At 47.2% G+C, this 22,311-nt stretch overlaps 1 protein-coding gene across 10 annotated transcripts in view; it reads right to left on the bottom strand.

The window, feature by feature from the left end:
• The window catches only part of MTSS1 (MTSS I-BAR domain containing 1), a 145,340-nt gene that overhangs the window by 88,657 nt on the left and 34,372 nt on the right, over positions 1 to 22,311 (bottom strand). For 4 of the 10 annotated variants that reach the window (XM_080801965.1, XM_080801973.1, XM_080801968.1 and 1 more), the window contains exon 1: positions 10,020 to 10,403. The exons of the other annotated variants lie outside the window; for them this stretch is intronic. In XM_080801965.1, coding sequence (XP_080658091.1) covers positions 10,020 to 10,308 — 289 coding nt within the window. In that variant the 5' untranslated portion in view covers positions 10,309 to 10,403. Of the gene's footprint in view, positions 1 to 10,019; positions 10,404 to 22,311 lie in introns of those variants that run through there. 10 annotated transcript variants of the gene reach the window in all.

Below are 22,311 nucleotides of genomic sequence, written 5' to 3'. Positions count from 1 at the left end.
AATAACCTTACAAATGTCGACTGGAATAGATGCTTCCTGATCATCTCAAAGAACGCTAGTTGAGGATGTACTTTTTTCCAGTATGTGTCGAGGGAAGTAATGACGCACCCAGATGCTAAGGGACTCAAAGATGGTATTAACTCAGTAATATTATTTTCGTCCTCTTAAAAATACGGAGAAGGAAGGAGGGCATCATGGAGAACTGTGGCCTCTCACGTGTTGTCCAGGAAAGAGAAGGAGGGTGACTTTGTCCTTTCCACTTGATTTAAACCTCAAGAACCACATCCATGCCCTTGGCTCCAGACTCAGCAGTCAGGGTCTCCCTTCAGGGTCTCCACAAGCTAGGAAACTCAGTTCCCCCTATACGCCACCCTGGACTGGTGTGTTATGCTGGCAAGGTGAGCTGTGTCTTAAAGCTGCACCAAAACGTGTAAGGACAGCAGAGAGGAAGAGGGAAAGCCACATAACACAGAACACGAAGCCAGAGAGGAGACCACGCACGCCTTTGCACGGCATGTTCCTCTTGAAGAAAGGCCCTCGAGGGTGCCCGAGTTGCTCACAAGGACAGCAGGACCCAGACGCAGACACACCCGGTGGACCCAGCGCAAGGCCGAGATCCGGAAATGCTGCATGAGAGTCCCCAAGGTCGGTCAGGCAAGGCGGCTGCTCTCCACCATTCCACCCTGCGCTATTTTAAGCACTATGACTTCATTGTAGTTTGTTCTGAAGCGGCACAGATGGGCCGCTCGGATTCCTGTTACTACAGGAAGATAAGGAGACCCAGATTGGAGGCAGGGTTTCTCTCGCCTCCTATTAGGGCATCATGAAGCAGGGACAGGGATGTGTTTAGCAGCTGCAAGCACTGTTTCTCTCTTTCTTTTTTCAGAGCCCAAGACGTTTCCCCAACACTGCCCTGTCTCACGGAGCCAAAGGCCAGATCCACCTGAAAAACGGCAGAAGGCACCTGCCAGTAAGCCGTCAGGCGCCCTTCGGTGTCATGGGTGCCTCCCGACTGTGAGAGCGATCCCAGCCCCTCCAGACACGGGAGGGCAGAAGGAAAATGCCTCCTCATCGGAGGGCAGAGGGACAATGCCAATCCCCCAAGCTGGAACGTGGCTCAAGGTAGACGGGGGCTCCCCCAGGACATCTTGATATGCAGGGAGACCTCAGAAGCCACACGGCTTCTCCCCCCACCCCTTCCGGGACTTATAACGAACCAGAGCAGGAGGAGCAGGTATGTAGCAGATTACATTTCCTAAACCTTGCCCAGGGGCTGCACGTCTTATTAAAAACTCCGAACGACCCTCTTAGGTCTTACTGTTTCTATTTTAAAAGAGAGAAAACCAGCTCAAAGAGCTAGGGAAGTAACCAGGCCAAACACGCACAGCCAGTAAGAGTCCGAGCAGAAACTGAGCCTTCTGCTCCCCAGTGGGTGCTGTCAAGAAACTGTCTTTCCCTGAGAGGTGGGTTTGCAGCTTCCAGAGAAAGTAATCCTTCACTAGCCCATCCACTTTGCTGGCTTCTCCCGTGGCCCTGCCAGAAAGTATCATGGGGAAAGAGATGCACGGGAAAGCCCAGGTGCCAACCCTACCACTGCCACCTCCCCAGTGACCTGACTTTGAGCAAGTTCTATCATCCCAGCCTTGGGGTCCCCTGTGTGAAGGTGTGTTTTCCTGTTACAGGTTGAAGACCAAGCATATCAGGGACTGACAGCTCCTGGCAATACAGCAAAAAATACACACACACACACATAAAGTTTTGAGAGAGAGCGTGCACAAGTGGGGACAAGCAGGGGGAGGGGCAGAAGGAGAATCTCAAGCAGAACCCCCTGCTGAGCACAGAGCTCCACGTGGTGCTCGACCCCACGGCCCCAAGATCATGACCTAAGGCTAAACCGAGAGTCGGCCACCAAACTAACTGAGCCACGCAGGCACCCCAATATATTTTTTTCATGTTAGTCAAATGGACATAACATAAAATTAACCATTTTAACGTGAACAATTCAGGGGCATTTAGTACCTTCACAATGTTGTGCAGTGACCACCTCTACGTGGTTCCAAAAGGTTTTCATCGCTCCAGAATAAATTCCCATGCCCATTAAGCAGTCAGTCCCTGTCCCCCACTCCCACCACTCCTAGCAACCACAAACCTGCTTTTTGTCTCTATGGGTTTACCTATTCGGAAAGTTTCACATAAACGGAATCATGGGAGACCTTCTGTGTCTGACTTTCATGTAGGGTCATGTTTTCAAGGTTCATCCAAGTTGTAGCAAATACCAGCACTTCCTTCCTTGCTGTGGTTGAAGAATATTCCATAGTGTGTATATACCACAATTGGATTATCATTCACCCCACGACATACCCCTGGGCTGTTTCTACCTCTTGGCTATTGTTAGAGCTGCTACGAACATTCCTGTAGCAAGTTCCAACTCCTGAAGCACTTTTACCTTTGATTCTAACAACTTTGTGAGGCAGACCCCAGTGGTCTGAGTGACATTTGGGGCGTGCTGCCCTCTTCATTAATTCATCGCACTCAAATCCTTCCCCCGCCCAACCTTCTTTATTTTAATCAAGAAAAATGGCGAACGACTTCCAAGGCCAAGTCAGACCCATGAAGACTTTGTGAAGAAAGGAATGAACAGGTCTTTATTCATGACTTGATTTTTTTTTTAATCAATCATAACTCAGAATGTAACAGGATGGCTACAGAACTGGACATTATCCCTAGCCTGAATGAAAGATGTAAAGGCCATCCTAAGAATTGAATTTTTTCCAAAGTAAAGATGCTGTAGGAATGTGGAAAGAAATGAGACACAGGGGAGGACAAAAGCAAAGCTCCCCATCTCTGGTCCCACACTTCTTTACCACTGAGTTCAGAGACTTCAGGACACCCAGACCTTACATGGCCTGGGACGATTTTCATCCAGTGGACACCTTCATTACCATCCCGACACTTCCGGCTCAACACCTTAAACCAGGAGGGCAACCACCGACCGGGCCACCGCAGGCCTTCCCCGCACTGGCGGGGTCGAACGGAAGAAGCGTGTGCTCCAATCTAGACTTGCGAAGGCTCATGTCATCCCCATCCATGTTACTGTTGTTCGGCTTCTCACCCCACTCCTCCTCCGCACAGAGGGACCCCACCCCCGGAGGGGCCCAGAGACTGAAGCTCTCGATGAAAAAGTCTCAGTTCCCCCGAACAGTTTTTAAACCCAAGGTGAGGGGCTTCAGGTGCAGTGTACAAAGCGAACTCCATACAACAGGCTCCTCGACAGGGCGAAACACAGTCTCACCTGAGGACAGAGGCTGGCCGGCTGCCGTCCCCAGGACTCGGCCCGGCACAGGCACGTGGCGCAGCGACACAACTTGGCACGATTCACTGTGTCACGTCAAGTACTCCTCACCGCATACATAACAAAGTCAGTCAGATGGACACGCTCACACTGTGTTCCCTCTGTGATGCAGAGAGGAAAACTGTCGACTCAGAATTGTAGAGGTCTTGGGGGTGGGCCCCAGAAGAGAGCAGGAGCCCTAAGAAGTCCCTTGCTCAACAACATCAAAGCCTTCCTTCCCGAGGCCTGCACCATCATCAATGGTTCATTTTTTTTTCTTTTGTCTCCCCTCGGTCAAGACTTTCAATACAGGGATACACAAAATCAGGAAGGAGAAAAAAAAATTTTTTTTTAAGAAAAATTCATTTGGAGCATTTAAGTTTTACCAAAAGCAGGGAAAAGGGAAGGGACACAGACTTTCCACCTCTACCTCCATCCCCACTCTCCTTCCTCCCAACCTACTTTGCTTGAAATCAAAGCAAACTTTTTCTGTAAAAGGGTCCCTGAGTAATTATTCCAGGCTCTGTGGGCCATTAGGTCTCCAGTACAAAGACTCGACTCCAAAACTAGCCACACGCTAACTGGCTGGCTCTGTTCCAATAAACCTTTATGGATGAACCCTTAAGTCTGAATTTCACGTTCATTTTTACACATCATGAAACATGACTCCTTTTTTCCAACTGTGCAAAAAAAAAAAAAAAAAAATTCTCGGCTCCCGGGCCAGCAGGGAGGGGACGTGGCACACAGGGTCCAGTCTGCCCGACCCTGCTCTAAATGGTTGATGCCAGCTTGTTAGGGATGTAGTATACGTGGGGGGTTTTTGGGATGGGGGGGTGGGGGAAGGTTTAGAGGTTTGCACAAACCAAAACAGAACCAGGCACGGGCGACATTACAACAGTACATTTCAGAAAGAAAGCACCCACCTCTGTCACTCAAACCCCAAGAAAATCCGAAAACTCCTTTTATCACTTCTTGGCAGAAGACTACAAATTTTAAAACGCGCCTCCTTACTTCTAAAAGTTAAGCTTTTCACTCTCTCCTCCTTGAAAAAGAATGAGGATACGTATTTATGTTTTCTGAATCAGACCCCTAGACTGCTTTGATTCCCCTTGTGGGTTCAGCAGTGGACACGTTGTCGGATATAAAGGATATCAAAACACACCTTTTCCCCTAAAGGTCTGTGATCCCTGAGAGTGTTCAGTGATTTACCCGCAGTATGGACGTGATAAATGGGGGCTGCTGATCCCTCCTAGATCCATAATCCCAACTGATCCGCCTTTGATCTGCTGCAGGCATTTTAGAAATGATTTTACCTAGAAGTCAGTACACATATATATATTTTTTTCTTTTGGGGGGTACGTATGTGTTTGTGTATGTGTCGTTAGTACTTGTATTTATGGCAATGAAGTTAGCATGGTCTTACAGGAACAATACCAGACTTTAAAATACTAATTCCGCCACCTAGCTCTGTGACCCAAAGAAAACTAATTAGCCTCTCCAAACCCTTTATGAGAACGGACATAAAAACAATCTTTCTCAAATAATCCCAACACTTTGGTACAAGGCCTGGTTGGCACTAATTCACCCACTTATTCAACAAAGGTTTAATGAGCCCCTCCAATGTCCGGGGCCCGAGGAACACATGAACGAGGCAGACCCAGACTCCTCCACTGTGGAATTTACAGACCAATGGCAACTCACTGACTGTTCCTAAAAACACACACGCATGCCGAAAACACTCCTTAAACTCTAAAACGTCTGTCCTCCTTTGCTTTCTCTACTTTGAATTCCACTCCAACCTGCTAGCCTGGGAGTGGCACCGGCTTTGGAATCTAACAGACGCAGATAAACACACGTCTGTCTGTGGTGTGTCTGTCATTCTTGCTCTCGAGCGTGACTTCGGAAGACTGTCGGCATCTGAAGATTCACGCACTCCTGACCGAGACCATTCTTCAGAAATTCCATGGTCCGTAGTGAGGGTTCTCACGTGGTCTTGCCAAGGCACCGTCTGAATCCCATAGTGGTGAGGGGAATCAGGACATGCTGCCCCCAACTATGCCACTCTGACATAAGAAATACTTAAAGCTGAAGGGATCTGAGAAGCAGCGGGTACAGGAAGGACTCTCTGCCCTCGGAGGGAAATCTAGAGGAACGCGAATGAACAGGCCTTGATACGCTTGCCCAGTAACTACCTTAGTCTCTACCCTTTTGTCCCACCACATTTTCCCATGACTCTCTACTCTTCCTCAAAATGTATAAAAGCACTCAGGTTTAACCACTTCTTAGAATCTTCATTTCCTTATGAAGGCTCCCATCCGGCATGAAACTTCCATGAAATCAATGTGTATGTCTTTCTCTTGTTAATCTGCCTTTTGTCAGTCCAACTCACCGGGCCCTCGCTGGAGAACCTCAGAAGGTATTGGGAGAAAATGTTCCTCCCTCACAGAGGCGAGGTTGGTCTGCGAAGGCAAGACCTTTAGCTAGTATGTAAGCCAAGCCTAGCACCTACCTGTCAGCTCTGGTTTGTTCCTTTCATTTAACGGACTTTATTTAGTCTTTGCAACTACTCTAAGAGGCAGGTATAACCATCCTCCCGGAACACGTACAGGAACTGGAAGTAACTGGACACTAGAGTGGCTTTGAGGATCTTGTCCGGCCAGCCTCCGATGTTCAGGGTCTAAGAGGTGGTTTCTGACCCTGTCCGCACTTAGAACCAACCCAGGCACTTGAGCAAATCCTGATGCCCAGCCCCACTCCAGAGGAGTTAAATCAGACCATCCAAGAGTGAAGCCCAAGTATCAGGACTTTCTAAATGCTCCTCTGATTTTCGTCTGGGTAGATGCTGTAAAGTGACAGTCACCGAGCCAAATGTATCCCGGAAACTCCTAAAAATCAGAAGACCGCACGTAATATCCACATTCTGGCTTCTTCTACAACCGTGCTGCCCAGTGTGGTAGCCATGAGTCACACGTGGTTATTTCAGTTTAAATCAATTCGACTGAAATAAAATTTAAAATATGGTTCCTTGGTCATACCAGCCACATTTCAAGTGCTTGGTAGCCTCACATGGCTGCCTTACTGGACGATGCAGATATGGAACACTTCCGTCATGGATACAACAGCTATTACCATCCTGTTACAGTCTAATACAATCTATTAGACAGCACTGTTCCTAAAACTCCAAGGATCTAGGCCCACATTCCAACGAGACAACAGGGTCATCGCCTGCTTTAGACGGGCCACATGCTTTCCCATTGGCAGCCTGACTCCACTCATTCAGGTCTGCGACCTGCCCCGACCCTTAGATGCCATACCCAAGCCCTGCCTAGCCATTATGCAAGTTAGATAAAACTGGTGCAGAGCCTGGTAAGAAAGAGACTCAAATTCTTTATCTCTAAAGCTTACCTGCCCGTGTGGTGCATTCCCTCTGTCCCCTCACCTCCCTCCTTCCAACTCCCTCTTTCTGTTTTTACTGAAGCAAGAAGGTTAACTTACATGACCTGAGAGTCTACCTGACAAATGGCCCACTGGCCTCTGGAGTCAATGTCTGCATGGACGTGTACTCGTCCTGTATGTTTCCCTATGCTTTGAAAGATCAGATTTTCATCTGGGCAAAGGTCCACCAAAGAAGATTCAAAAATAACTCCAGTTTCCACAGAAATGGTCACTTCCTCCTGTGAGTAATTGGATGGAAGGTATGTGCGTTCTTTCCCATTCTGGACAGTTAGCCCTACTGGGCCCAAATCCTTGCCTGATCTACTCCAAAAGCCCGTTTCAGAAGCTGCCCCAGTCCTCTAAGAGCATTCTGTGTATGTTGGGTGAACCATGGGAGCAACTGCCATTTGGTCACAACGCAAGAGCTGGACGTGGTGTAGAAACCCAGAGTACCAGCCGACTCGCGCCTCCCGCTGAACATCCGAGAACGCCAGAGCAAGATTTATAGACTGCGAGAATCTCGAAACCTCCCACATGTTGCAACAAGATCTATGAGAACGTTTAGGAAGCAGCCCAACTCCTCAATGGGAGAAAATTTATACAACACCCTGCACAGGACTTGACCAGGCCTAACCCTATCAGCCGCCATCAAAAAAGGGTCATGAACCTCACATACACTCTAGTTTGGGTTTTGACCAAAATGGCCTCCAACAATTGCCAAGACATTCCCTAAACTCAAGTCTTCCTTATTTACTACAGAACTTCTTTTTTTGTATCCAGGGCTCGCAAAAACAGCAAAGTCAGGTTCTTCCAATCAATATTTATGTATTAAGCCCTAGGGAACACAGAAACTGAGTCATACTGGAGTTTCAGTTGTCAGTACATAAAGTCCAAAAGGCAGAACGGTGCCCCAGGAAGAGATTTTTAAAAGGCCACTTCTTTACCACTGCCTCGGACCCTACGTCTGGAATACAGGACAATCGTGAGCAGCTCAGCTCTGTCCCCAGTCAGAAGCATCAGGTAAGGCCCAGAGTCATGCGGCAGGACAGGGAGGGGACCCAACACCAGAAGAAGGCCCTCCCTCCTCCAGCTACCAAACCCCAGGGGTGCACAGCCAACTAACTGCTGCTTCTGCTCTCAGCTCAAAGTAGTTCAGAAGTGCGTGCCTGGAAGTGGAGCCCCAGGGGAGAACGCGTTGGGGTAGGAGAGGAGGGAATAGAGGGAGTCCTCCAAGGTAGAGGCAGGGAAGACGATCGTAGAGAAAACAAAGCTTGTTTATATGCCGCAGTGAAAGCACTCGCGTTCCAGAACCCAGTACAGCATTTCTACCGTGTGAACAGCATGTAATAGATTATAGTAATAGTATATTTTAACACTACGGTTATATTCATCTCTTTCAAGAACACCCAGGACCTGATCACCAACATACTCTCAACGGAGAAACTCAACCACCTGTTCTGTGCAGTGAAGAGCGTTCACGGGTGCCAGGCACGGTGCTTCCAGGCGAGGTGAATGAAGGACACACCCCTGAGCAAAGCAGGGCAGGGCACCAGGAGCCCCCCACCCCTGCCCGCGCGGTGGAGGCCTCTCGCTGCTCTGCACTGACCTCCCTACCCCAGACTTGACTCCTGCAGGAGGAAGTCTACACCGGGCCATCAAGACCCTCCTGGCGAGAGTGGTGGTTTCTTTGGACCACGGAGAGGGAGCTCCTTAATCACATTTAAGCAAGTTAATAATCTCTTCAAGGCCACCTGGGGATTAAGTGGCGGAGCAGAGAGTAGAAAGGACCTCCCCCCTACCCCGCTGGGGGAGCTGACTCCAAGGTTCAGCACTGCAAACAAAGAGCAGGATTACTGTGCTCAGCTTCCTGCTGAGTGAAAAGCTGGACTTTGGAAACCTTACACAAGTGTGTCTATCAAGTCCAGAACAACACAGGAAGCTGTGGCATTCTTTAAAAAAAAAAAAAAAAAGGCAAATGACAAACTCAAGTAACTAATCTTCCGCCCAGCATCATGCATCAGTCATGAAAGGTACAGCTTTCATGCCGCACCCAGCTGTTTTCGGGGTGTGTGCACGCACGTGAGAGACAGAGTGTGTGCGTGTGTGTGTTTTGGGGTGTGTGTAAGTTTTTTTTTACATGTCCACAATGAAAACGTACCCATCCGAAATATATTCCAAATTATTTCGGGGAACCCGACCACTGTTTAAATCAATGCCACCTCTCTCAGAACCACTTTGTATAAAGATTAATTAACATAATCTACAGCAAGCACACAGCACACTGCCTGACACATTCATGTGGACTGACAAGTAGTAGCTTACCTTCTTCGTAGTAAGAGCTAACAAGCAGGGGTGCCTGGGGGGCTCGGTCGGTGAAGCCTCTGCCTTGGGCTCAGGTCATGATCCCAGGGTCCTGGGATCCAGCCCCGCATCGGGCTCCCTGCTCAGTGGGGAGCCTGCTTCTCCCTCTGCCCCACCACTCCCCCTGCTTGTGCCCCCACTCTCTCTCTGGCTCTCACTCAAATAAATAAAATATTTTAAAAAATTATAGCTAACATGTAAAGCCTGTTATGGACCAGGCACTGCACTAGGCCCTTAAACAAACACACACACACACACACACACACACACACACACACACACACACACACTTCCCTGCAGCCCTACACGGGTGCTATCATCACATCTAATTTACACATAAGAAAATTGGGTATGCAGAGATTGGAGCCATTTGCAAAAGGTCATGTTGAAAAAAAAAATCGCAGGCCAGGGTTCAATCCAAATTGAAGGTTCTTAACCAGCACGCTGTGCAATTTCTGTACTCTAACAGCTGGGCAGCATTCACACCAGAAAAATACACCCTCTTTTGCCATTCACACTGACATGATTTGGGGGGTCATTCTTCTGCGGAGCGAAAGCAGGGTTCCTCAACATGTGTGCCCCCCTCCAGCAGCCCGCCTCGAGCCGGGGTCCACCCTACTTACTGACTGGCTGGTGCTCCCTGCGTGTGACACAGCGATCACCAGTGGTAAAGCAGCCGGGGAGGGGGAGGACAGGCTGCTGGGTGAGGGCCAAGAGTGAAGGCTGGCTGCCTCGGCTGGTAGAGGACAACAGGGACAGCTCTGGGCAGCTGCGACAGCAGTCCCCACCTCAGAGACCGAGAACAACGCAGGGAAGGGACGACAACACAGCACAGACACAGCATGTGAACAGACACAACGACATGAAACAGCGCTTGAAGCCAAATGCATACCAAGCCCAGTCCAAGACAACAAGGGGGTTCCGAAGCCAAAGTACAGCCCCAACCATGTTCTTGTCAAAAACACAAAAATGGACGAGCTTTCAACAATGGACGACTGCTCTGTCTTGCTTTTCCAATGCTTAAAAATGGTCATTCGCCCTTCCTTCCTCAGCCTCCAACAGCACCAGACCACGTTGGTTCCAATCCCGAGGCTTCCTGAAGTAAAGCAGCAGCAGCACTCTGAACCGCCCCGCCCCATGTCGTTTTCATGGGACTTAAGCATGACTGGCTCATGTGTCATGTTACAGAGCTTCCGGTTAAAGTGAGCAAATAAATAATAAACAAATTTCAGTTAAAAAATGGAAGAGGAGTGGCGACACTAGACCTCCTCCCCCTGAACGAACTGTGAGCAGAAAAAAGGTTTCCAGCAGCGTGTTATGAAACACTGGCCCACGCATGCATCCGCAAACACATGTGGTCTCTGAGCCTTAGGCTCTCAACTTAGTAGGGAATTTCCAAAGAGCGCTGGTTTCTTTCTCTTTGACAGGCTGCAAGGAATGCAACAACACAGATCCGTCTCCAAACAAGAAAACCCCAGCTGGAGGCTGGGAATGGAAGAATCTTCCCAAGGGTTCCAACTCCAAAGCACCAACTGCCATATCTGGGTCAGTTTCTCTGGCGGCAAAAACCACAGGATGCACGGCAAGTGAGAAGATGAAAAACGGTTGCATTGGGATTGGTCAACTGATGGCTGGAAAGACACACTCAGGACTGAGGTAAGAGAATATGGTGGCTCAAAGCCTGGAGGCTCTGGAATGAGGCCCCAGTTCACCCCCTCCAGGGGCGGTAACAGCAGCTACCCTGTGAACGTGGGGAGGCCATAATCAATCAGCACGGTGAGGGCTCAGTTTGGCTAACTACCAACGCCACTGCCACCTCTGCCACCAAACCAAGAGTGAGCTTCGCCTGGTCAGAGGGCAAAAGGTGACCTAAGCTTGGGGCTCCAAGTACAGGTCATCTAAACAAATGGAATTTCATATCTACACTTTAGAGAGAAGAAATGATCCTTTGGTTTCTGGCCATGGCCAAATCTTAGAGCCCACAGATGCATCACAAGAGTAGAAAATGTCCACAGTAAAACAGAAACTTCTCGTTATTTTTCCTAGACAAATAAAACTGTGAGCTATTTTGCATTCTTTATAGTTTCTTCTTCTTTTTTTTTTTTTTTTAAGTCTCTGCTAGCACAGCCATTAAAGACAATCTCTAAAAGTCTTTGTTGAGCATCAGAATGAGACAGCTGGGATACTGGCATGAGGAAATGTTCAATCTTGTCATTTTGCAAAAGGAATTCATATTCATAATTAATGAGGTTTTTGTCCATGCCAGAAAGAAAATCTAAAGGCTCAACTATGCTTAAGTCAATTCTACCCAAGCCAACTGCAATACAATTTTATAAATTATAGAGCCTGTTGGGAAGAAGATTTGAGAAGTGAGCATAAAGAAAAAGACTAACATACTTCAGGGAAGAAATTGGCTTAAAGATATTAATTTCTGAAAGGATGGCTCCATTTTTTTTCTCCTCCATAAAAAAAACAGTAATTGAAAATTTTAACATCCTAAGAAAAAGCAGGTACTTGACCAAGACTTTGTTTCTGAGTGTGTCAGTCAGATGCTGCCAGGTACAGTGCCAGGACCACCATTATTAACCCAAAACATCAACTAAAAATCACCAAGATGGGCGGATGAACCACAAAAGTAGCTTTGGTTCCAGAGGCACATCTACGCAGTTATCGGCGGACAAGTAGAAAACTCTTAAATAAATACCAAGGAAACAACTCAAAGAAATTTCTTTAAAGATAACTTTTCTCATTATGTGGCTATTGAAGAAATATACAAAGACAAACCAGTGTTAAAGGAAAAGCTCATTTCGTTCACTAATCAAAGTTTTATTCAGCAACAACCAGGGTGGCAGCTAAGGGTATAATGATGAAAAAAATACAAAACACTGGCAGGATAATTGCCAGATGCTAACCGAGGGAGGGGACAAGAGGAAGATAGGGATTACCTGCTTAATGTGTATGGGGTTTTGGGTTTTTTGTGGTAAAATATACCTAACACAAAATTTAGCATCATAGTCATCTCTTTAATTAAGATTTTATTTTGTTTTAGAGCTGTTTTGGGTTCATAGCAAAATGGAGGAGAAGGGATAGATCTCCCATATATGCCCTTATCATTATAAATGCACAGCCTCCCATTATCAATATCCCCCACCAGAATGGTACATGTGTTATACCCGAGGAATTGACTCTGGTCCATCATTATCACCCAAAGTGCACAGTTCAATGAGGATGCGTCCTTGGTGTTGTATGGTCATGTAGCCATCAGTATGGTATGACACAGAGTATTTTTTACTGACCTAAGAATCCTGTGCATTATCACCATTTTTTAAAAAGATTTTATTTAATTGAGAGAGAGAGAGAGAGATGGAGTGCATAAGCAGGGGAAGCAGCAGAGGGAGAAGGAGAAGCAGACCCCTCTGCTGAGCAGGGAGCCCAATGTGGGGCTCGATCCCAGAACCTGGAGATCATGACCTGAGCCGAAGGCAGACGCTTAACTGATGGAGCCACCCAGACACCCCAACATTATAACCATTTTTAAGCGTAGAGTTCCATGGCGTTCCAGTACAGTCACTCTGTTGTACAACCCTCACCAACACCCATCTCCACAACTTCTCCCTCACCCTGGGTGCAGGTTTAATTTGAGGGGATCAAAATACTTCAGAACCAGACAGAGGTGACAGTTGTACAACACTGTGAATAATGAAATGCCACCAAACTATGTGCTTTCCAACAGTTTTATGTTATATGAACTTCATCTCAATTAAGGAAAAAAAAAACAAAACAGGGCACACCAGAGGAGTGGTCACTAGTGTCCTCAGTGAAGGAGCCCTTGCCTTGAAGAAGCTCGGAAGTTTGAAAGGGAATGGTGATGGGCACCCAGGTTCTGGGCTTGGAGCAAAGCAGGGCAGCCTCTAACCCACCTGAGGACCAAGAAAGGCTTTCCAGATGAGAAGGTGCCTGAGAGCAACCTTAGAGCATCAGCTAGGGTCTGCGTGAGGGAAGGAAAGGAATATTCCAAGTGAAGGCCAAGGCAGGGAAGGTGAGATTCCCCAGCCCGGGGGCATGCAAGAGACAACTAAAAAATCTCAAAATTCATTTTTTAAGAATGGTAACCATGTTAGATGATGGGTCTGTTAATTAACTTAACTGGGGTCATCATTTCACAATGTCTAAGTATATGAAATCATGATATACACCTAAAAAAAAACCACAACCTAAATATACAGTTATTTGTCAATCATACCTCAATAAAGCTTAAAAAAATAAAACATTAACAAACTAAAAATTCATTCAAATTACCATTACAATACCCCAAATCTAGGAGCAATATAGTATTACAACTACATGTAATATTTATAATATGTAAACACTCATTTATGAACAACAATATAAACCGTAGTAGTAATAAACAAAATAGCAACAGAGCCCAGAGAAGGAAGGGAAATCGTAAAATGTCAGAAGTCTCTCGGAGGAAAATCAGGGACGTAAAGAAATGAAGAGACATGGGCAGAGGTTGGAGACAGAGAGGTAGGAGACAAGGCAAACGACGGCGGAATCAGACACGAGCACTGGTGTCTAAGAAGCAGCCGAGGAACCCCCGGTCCTGGGGCAGGACCCCCAGAAGTTATGTGACACAGCAGCACATGACCTTGTGTCATAGCTGCTGGGCCCTTTCAGAGCCACAGCGTCAAGCGACTCCACAGTCACCCTGACAGGCAGCGATGGCCAACCCGACTGTCCTCCAACAGACAACAAAGCTGACATGTGTCCAGTCGGACCGACCCACCAAGGCCACCCCCCGCTGTGACCGGGCAGCACAGACCTCGAGCCAGCGTCCCAACCCAGGCTCTGCCTGGGCCAAGCCACCCCTCCGTGAAGGAAGCCAGCCCAGCGGGAACGAAAACCTCTGTCCATCTCCATCACTGTTCTTAGTCAACCGAATCTTTTAAAATACCATGTATATCTTCACACTGGACAATGACCTTCTGTGGAAAAGGAGCAATCTATTTTGGTAAGACGCAGCCTCTTCACAAAGTTTTATCCACGACTTCGCACAGTGGTCGTTGCTCAGATGAAACCATTGCATGAAGTGTCAAACTTCTAAAATCAAAACACAGTTATAAATAACTTAAAACCCAGCGTAAAGGAACCCAGTTCTCCACAACTGCGTCAAGAAAAGGCACAGCCTTGGTTCCACCGAACCGCCCTATGACAAGCCCTGAAGGGTCTAATTCAGAGGTTCTCATCGGGACCATTTTCACTCCCAGGGGACATTGGGCAACATCTAGAGACATTTTCAGTTTTCACAACTGGGGGACGGACCAGGGATGCTGCCAGACATCCCACAATGCACAGTCTTCATGAGCCCAACATGTCAATAGCGCCACAGTGAGGAAACGCTGGTCTCAATCCCGAGAGGGTTCTGTAGAGACAAATGATCTCTCAGGTGGAAAGAACATGGGACTGAGGGTCACACAAAGCAGATACACACTCCAAGCTCTGTGGCTTCAAAGTTATGCGACGTTTTAACCCAGTCACTGCGAAGTCACCAAGCTGGTTCCCCTTATTTGCAAAATGGGGCTGCTGCCACCTCAAGATAAAGCGGCTGGAGGAGCAGCTGAGTGCTTCAACGGGTGGAGGGTCCTCCGTGAACCCTCAAGGCCATGGCTGGCCTGTGATCCCCACCACCTGTGACAGGCAAAGGCTCTGGGGTGTCCCACTGCTTCTGAAGAACACCCGCTCCCAGGATTTGCTTCGTACAAACACATTTGGAAAAACAAATGTCAGAGGCATTACTCGTCCATCTAAACAACGCTGGGACCCACCTTACTGTCCCTCAGTCTCACGCCACAGGAGTCTGCTCACGGCAGTGGGAACCTGGGGCTGGGGACCTGTCACACCTCGCACGGATGTGCCCTGGGCCCACCTGTGGCCAGTGGCTGACGGACCACTGGGAGGTCAGTGGGTGTGTTCAGGTGGCTCAGGAGTCCTTCTGGTTCTCGTACAAGCAACGTGTCTTACACTTGGCTTTTTTAAACCATATTCTCCAAATGAAGGCTCGCTCTCATCATCACAACCACATTTCAACAAGCACAGATGGCAGCCACGTGCTCAACCGGCCAATCCAGGGCAAACGTTCGGGCGAGCTCTCCGGGCTCTCTGATCCGGTTCTCTGGGCAGGTTCTGAGACAGTGGGGTCAGGAAATGCAGGAAGGGGGTTGGGGTGGAGAACATGCAGAAAGCTGGAGGTCTTTTGTCTGCTCTCAAGCCCTTCGGACAAATCAAACGGACTCAGCCAGAGTCAACAGGATAAAAGGCCGCGTCAGCCCGGTGTGCCCGTCATTCCCGAAGGAAGCCTACAGACCCCCGGCTCGAGCAGGAAAGGTTCCACTTTCACCACCTCCTCCAAAATTCTTCTATATTTTATCAGATACCTCTGGCCACCTTTGGGTGATTGTGCTGTTCTACGACCGACACATGAAAAGGGTGCATATTAAGGTCTCTTTCTGCCTTTGCAGAAACAGCATTTTTTAAAATTTGTAATCACTCAGTTTTTCCCCCTCCCTGGTTATTTTAAAGGGAGAAGCAGCAGCATTGTATCGAACTGTGAAATGCGCTCAAATGCAGCTCTAAAGGAAAGTACCAACAGCGGCTGGATATTAGTTTCCATGGCAACCAGGGTCCCTGGGCCCTGGCACACACAGCAGGAAATGCTGCAGATTTCCACAGCAGTATCTTTTACTAGAAATAAGAGTCCCGTGGCAATCTTAAATGTTTGGGAATCAAAACACATATTGTGTGTGCGTGTGTACGTGTGTGCGTGTGTACGTGTGCGCATGTGTACGTGCACACACGTGTGGATGGAGATAGATCTGCAAAACTAAAACAAGGCAGAAGAAAGATTCCTCGTTATTCTTACAGATAAATACGCATAGGTAAGGCAAATATAACAATATATTTTTGCTCCAAATTTAAGCAAAGCAGCCCCCCCATAGACACAGAGCTAAAAGAAAACAAAAGCATCTTCCATAGGAAAACGAAGGACCGAAATGAAGTGGGAAATGGCTTTCAAGAAACAGCTGACCAAAGATCCTGCAGAAACAAATAAGCAAACAAAAATCCTTACAAATAATTGAGAGCACAGAAGAGATTTTTTTTTTTCTTTTTTTCCACAGCTCATGTTATTTCCTACTTGAATATCCTCAGCATTAAACCAAGGGACGATGTGAACAAGCGGTTTACCACACGGCTTTTGGGGGAAACCAGGGGACAGGCACTACACTAGCAGGACAATTCCCCGTGAGCCCCTTCAAGCTGAGTGGCCTCGGGCAAACGACTTCGCCCCCTAAAAATGAAAAGGTTCCCCAGACACTAGGTGGTCTATAAGAAAAACCCTGTACCGTCTTAAAAATGAAAGAACACAAGGTTAGGTTAAAAACAAACAAACAAACAACTCCAATCATTCTCAATTTAGGGAACACATAGGTTTCCGAAAGTAGTACATAAAAACCGAATTTCTTTAAAATGTATCAGAAGGATTCACTGCCAGATTTTTGTGATAGAAGAATATCCTTTTGAATGGTCTGTATTCTCAGAGCTTTGTCTCAACATCCTATTTTTTTTCCCCTCCAGCTGAGCACACGTGTATGTTCAAGTGATAATGGGAGTTCAGAGATTTCCTGTATCCCCAAGTTTTAGGCGGCGGGTTTATCAGAGCCAGCAGAGAAGAGGCGCTTGCAATCAGGCAGAATAGGCTCATCGTAGAAAAACACTAGTTTTGACAACTTCAAGTGTCTTCAAGCTCACATTTACATTCCAAATAGTTATTCTTTTTTTATTTTTTTAAAGATTTTATTTATTTATTTCACGGAGAGAGAGATCACAAGTAGGCAGAGCAGCAGGTAGAGAGAGAGGGAAGCAGGCTCCCCGCTGAGCAGAGAGCCTGATGCGGGGCTCGATCCCAGGACCCTGAGATCATGACCTGAGCAGAAGGCAGAGGCTTAACCCACTGAGCCACCCAGGCGCCCCCCAAATAGTTATTCTTATCTGAGGTGGGCAGACCAGACCAAGTTCACGACTCTATGGCAAATGATCTTTCACAAGAAAACATCATTTTAAAACAAAACAAAACAGGGCACCTGTTTGAGCCACTGAGTGGCTCAGTGGGTTAAGCCTCTGCCTTCGGCTCAGGTCATGATCTCAGGGTCCTGGGATCGAGTCCCACATCAGGCTCTCTGCTCGGCGGGGAGCCTTCCTCTCCCCATCCCACCCTCCCCCACCGCCTGCCTCTCTGCCTACTTGTTATCTCTGTCTGTCAAATAAATAAATAAATAAATAAATCTTTTTAAAAAAATAAAACAAAACAAAACAAGGGCGCCTGGGTGGCTCAATGGGTTAAAGCCTCTGCCTTTGGCTCGGGTCATGGTCCCAGGGTCCTGGGATCGAGCCCCGCATCAGGCTCTCTGCTCGGCAGGGAGCTTCCTCCTCTCTCTCTCTGCCTGCGTCTCTGCCTACTTGTGATCTCTGTCTGTCAAATAAATAAATAAAATTTTTAAAAAAGAAAAACAAAACAAAACAATAAAACCTTGCCTCATCTGTAGGAACTAAAATAATTGCATCCTCCCATGAACACTAATCCGTATTTCACCAAAGTAACACCACCACGGTTGAGTGCAACAGGAGGATGGGGCGGAGTATTAGTTATTAAGCCAAATGAAGAGCAAAAGGGAAAGAATTAGGATGGAGAAGAGGGAGGGAGAACGGGGAGATCCTCACGGCTGGTGTACAAAATGCAGACAGCCCAGCTAGCGGGAAGGACGGAACTGCTGAGCAGACCACTTCATTATGTAAACTGCCTAATGACACAAATAACGACGCTGCGCCCATCGACCCGGTCACCCATGAAAACACATATCCTCTCCGTGCCCGGACCTTCCCCCCCAGTGCCACCGTCTCTGCCATCGCCGCCGTGTCATTCCCCGGCATTTATTAAGGCGGCTGAGCTTAGACAGAAAACAGCACCTATCACCTTCAGGCATCATCTGGGAAAATACACGGAGGCCAAACCGGGTAACACCATGGAACTGAGCACCAACAGATGCTCCTCTCGGATTAACGGCAGGACAAGCCTTAGCAGGACACGCGGGCTCCAGCGTGCAGCTCAGACACCCCCAGCCTCCCTGTTACGGGATTTCAGGATTCTGGGGAGAGCCTGCTCCGGACAGCCAGGACGTGCTTACGTTGAAGCGGGACTCACGTTAGTGCCTTTCAGCCCAACGCACAATAACTGCTGGAAGTGTCATTTCGGGAAGATGGTGAGAAGTCACACAGCGCATAGGCGGGCACTGGCTAACCACTGTGAAGGTGGTTCGTCTCTGGCACCTGTTGCTACCCAACCAAACGTCAATAAGAAAAGGCCACTACGTGTAAGGGGTCATTAATGACTTAAATGACTGCTGGTCAAGCATGAGTTTTAACAATAAGAAAAGATCAATGTGGGGGGTGGGTGGGGGCGCCTGGGTGGCTCAGTGGGTTAAAGCCTCTGCCTTCAGCTCAGGTCATGATCCCAGGGTCCTGGGATCGAGCCCCGCACTCTCTGCTCAGCGGGGAGCCTGCTTCCTCCTCTGTCTCTGCCTGCCTCTCTGCCTACTTGTGATCTCTGTCTGTCAAATAAATACATAAAATCTTTAAAAATAATAATAATAATAAAAAGAAAAGATCAATGGGATCAGAAAGAAGGGATTTCATTGTATCACCAGTAATGCCCCCGTTCATGATCCCAATCTCCTGGAATATACAAATTTGCCCACCAAAATAATCACATATATTAGCACCCACGTCTGCATTCCTACAACCAAAAAATGAGGGGGTGGAGTGAAGATTTATTTTTTAAAATTTATAAAATAAAGATACTTAATAAACATATCATTCCTTTATTTCCTGTTGTTACCTGCAGTGTGATTTGTAAAAGAAAAAGAAGTTTAAAGTACACAGGCCTCCTTACTATGCTAGACTCAACACCAAGTCTGAACTTCATAACAAGCAAACCAAAAAATACTAAGTTTAAAAAATGTTAAATGGTAAGACAAACTTCACATTCAAAGGACAACTTTTTTTTTTTTTTTTAAAGATTTATCTGAGAGACAGAGAGAACGACTGCAGGCACATGAGCAGGGAGCGGGCAGAGGGAGACAGAGAATCCTCAGGCTCCCCTTGGAGTGCAGAGCCTGATGCGGGGCTCAGTCCCAGGATCCTGAGATCATGACCGAAACCAAAATCGAGTCGGACGCAGAACCGACTGAGCCACCCAGGCGCCCCCATTGGGTGTTTTTTTTTTTCTTTAAAGATTTCTTCATGTATCTGAGAGAAAGAGAGAGCATGAATGAAAAAAGGGGAAGAAGGAGAGACTCCTCAAGAAGACGCCTGAGTGTCACAAGAAGCATAGAGTCTGACACAGGGCTGGATCCCAGGACACTGAGATCATGACCTGACCTGAAATCAAGAGTCAGATGCTTAAATGACCGTGCACCACCCTCTCTCCCATAGGGGCAATTTTTAAAAAGTTGTTTTATCCCAAACAGAATGTGTAGGATTAAATGTATTGTGGTAAGGGGTTAAAATGACTCAAGGTCTATCAGAGTGGAAAAGCATCAAAAAGTGAAACCCACAAGCAGGATATGCATCCATGAACCCACTTAAAAAGGCATTATATTTTTTATGTCACCCCTTTGTAGGTCAAAGACAACTCCAAAATCTCTCTAGGAGATGGAGAATTTATATCCTGAAGCGATTTAAATAATAGACACACACTTTTTAGCTAAGGTAAATATTATGATAAAAAGCAACAACTTACAACTTTTTTTTATTTGGACTTCATGTAAGATTGAGACTATGACAGGTATTAAAATACAAAAATAGATGGATATGTACTCCTAGACACATAGTACACATTTCAGCGCGGAGTGGCTTGAGAAGCTGATGGAAATTCCTGAAGCTACTATTCCAGACTGTGGCCCAAATAGCCCTCAACAAAGTTGTAAGTTACATATAATTAAAATTAATTAAAATGTAAAAAATTAGGAATTTAGCTCCTCAGTTACGCTAGTCCCATTTCAAGTGCTCAAAAAACCACATGCAGCGAATAACTACCATATTGGGCAGGGAAACCACAGACCATTTCCAGAATTTCACAGAACGGCCTGGCCCAGACTGAAAGCGCCACAGGGCCAGGACGCCACAGCCGGCATACACGGCACCTGTCAAGTCCTGGCACTGGGCCTACAATTAAAGGGAAAACAAACAAAAAAGGAATGCCAGAAAAAAGGTGACTTTGTCTTTGCCCGGTCAATTTCCTACTTGAAACAAATACAAATGTTGTTATTCTTCATAGCTCTGTTCTTACTCCCCACACCCGCCAACATCATACCAGCGAGACTCTTCCAAACGGAACTAACAGTGGGGCACGGTTCGCTTAGAGCTTCCCCGGCATAATTCACCAGAATCAAAATCAGGAAGGCAAGTCAAAACCATGCAAATGAAAAGCAGTGGAGAGTTTCTAGGTCATCTTCGATCCAGCATACCTAGGCTCATGTTTAAAAATATGAGAAAATACAGCTGCTGGTCCATCCACCCCGAAAGCTATGAAGGGTTTCACTTTAGGAAAAATTTTTAATACATCAGGAACTGTTTCCTGGGCACCTAAGATGTGCCAGGCTCCGGGAAATCAGAGCTCAGGTGCCCCTATGATGGTTACATACGGTCTCTAAGCAAAATTCACCCTTGCCAGGTTTCCATAAAGCTCCTTCTCCCGGCTCCAAAAGATGCTTTCTGCTAGACTCCATTTTCTCCTATTATCTGGTAAATCCTCAGAATAAGATCATCAGGAAAATGAAATACATGATCCTTGAAGTTTTCCAAACAAGCTAAGCTCTTAAAGAAAAATCACAACTGAGCTTGTTTCCCAAAGACTTTTAAGTTCTCTCTTTTCCTAAAGGCAATAAATTCCCAAAGACAATAACCAAAAATAACCATTCACATGATCTACCACCATATCTAGAGATGAGCAGGCTGCAGTTTGAGACCTTTTTATTCTGAATCGGTGAATGAATTTGTCAACATTCCTTTCACGTCATAGTCAAAGAATATTCAGTTCCAAGCCTGTAAGAAGGGCTTTATTTATGATTTTTTTTTAAATAATTAATTTTTCCCCCCAGTTTGTGGCTGAGGAGCTTCCTAGGTAGAAATCACAAGGCTCTGATTACATGAAACAGTCTGACTTGAACACCAAAGTCAAGCCAGAAGTTAAAGGGCCAGTGAAATCTCAATCCACCTAGTTAAACTAAAACTCGGGGGCAAACAAAACCGGTTGAGCTGCCTCTCCGAAAAGCTTCCGAGCACCTCCTCCCCTAGAAGGGAAGGTTTCCTCTCTTCCCTGGGCCAGCCACTCCCCCACCTGCCCCTTCCTGTGACTGCATCATGAAATTGCTGCGCCCTCTTCAGCTACAAGAAATATGAAGTCACACACTCCACACCAAACTGGACCTCGGGGGCCGGGGGGGAGGGGGACGCCCAAATGTGAATTCTGAACCCCCACATGGAATCTGACCAAGATCCAATCCCATCAGCTTCCCACCCCCGGGGAGGATAGCCTTCTTCACCCAGATCCACCCAGGACCATGCGAGTGTGCTCACTGCTGTATGCGCTCAGTCATTCATTCATCAAACACTGTCTGCACTTTGCCAAATGCCAGAGAGCCACTGAGCATCTAGGTGCCCAGGCTCCTCAGAGAGGACTGTCCCGGAGGGGCCTGCATCCTAGTATAGAGCCGGGGATGACACAGTGAGCCACACACTTGCACCGTGCTGCAGAGGCCCGGAAGCCTGAAGTCTCCCCCTGCTCTGGTGATCATCAGTATCATCCATGACAGGACTGCAAACCTGGCTCTTGGAAAACAAGCAGCAAATCCTCGAGCATCTAAAGGAGGCGGACAGGGGGTGGGGGGAGGAGGACATTCCAGGTCTGGAAGGCACCCACGAGCAAGCAGATGGGGATCAAAGGATGTAAGGGTTTCAGGGAGCCAGGAGCGTCTCTCTGTGGGTGGGAGTGCCAGCCGCTGGCAGAGATGTCGCTGGACACGTGGCTTATGGCAAGAGGCCCAAACCTCACTGGGGAAAAATCTCTCCCG

The sequence above is a fragment of the Martes martes genome (assembly GCF_963455335.1).
Source record: "Martes martes genome assembly, chromosome: 4".
In the NCBI taxonomy this organism is placed as follows: Eukaryota; Metazoa; Chordata; class Mammalia; order Carnivora; family Mustelidae; genus Martes; species Martes martes.
Note: the sequence above shows the minus strand (reverse complement) of the source record. Positions and strands in the feature narration are given on the sequence as shown.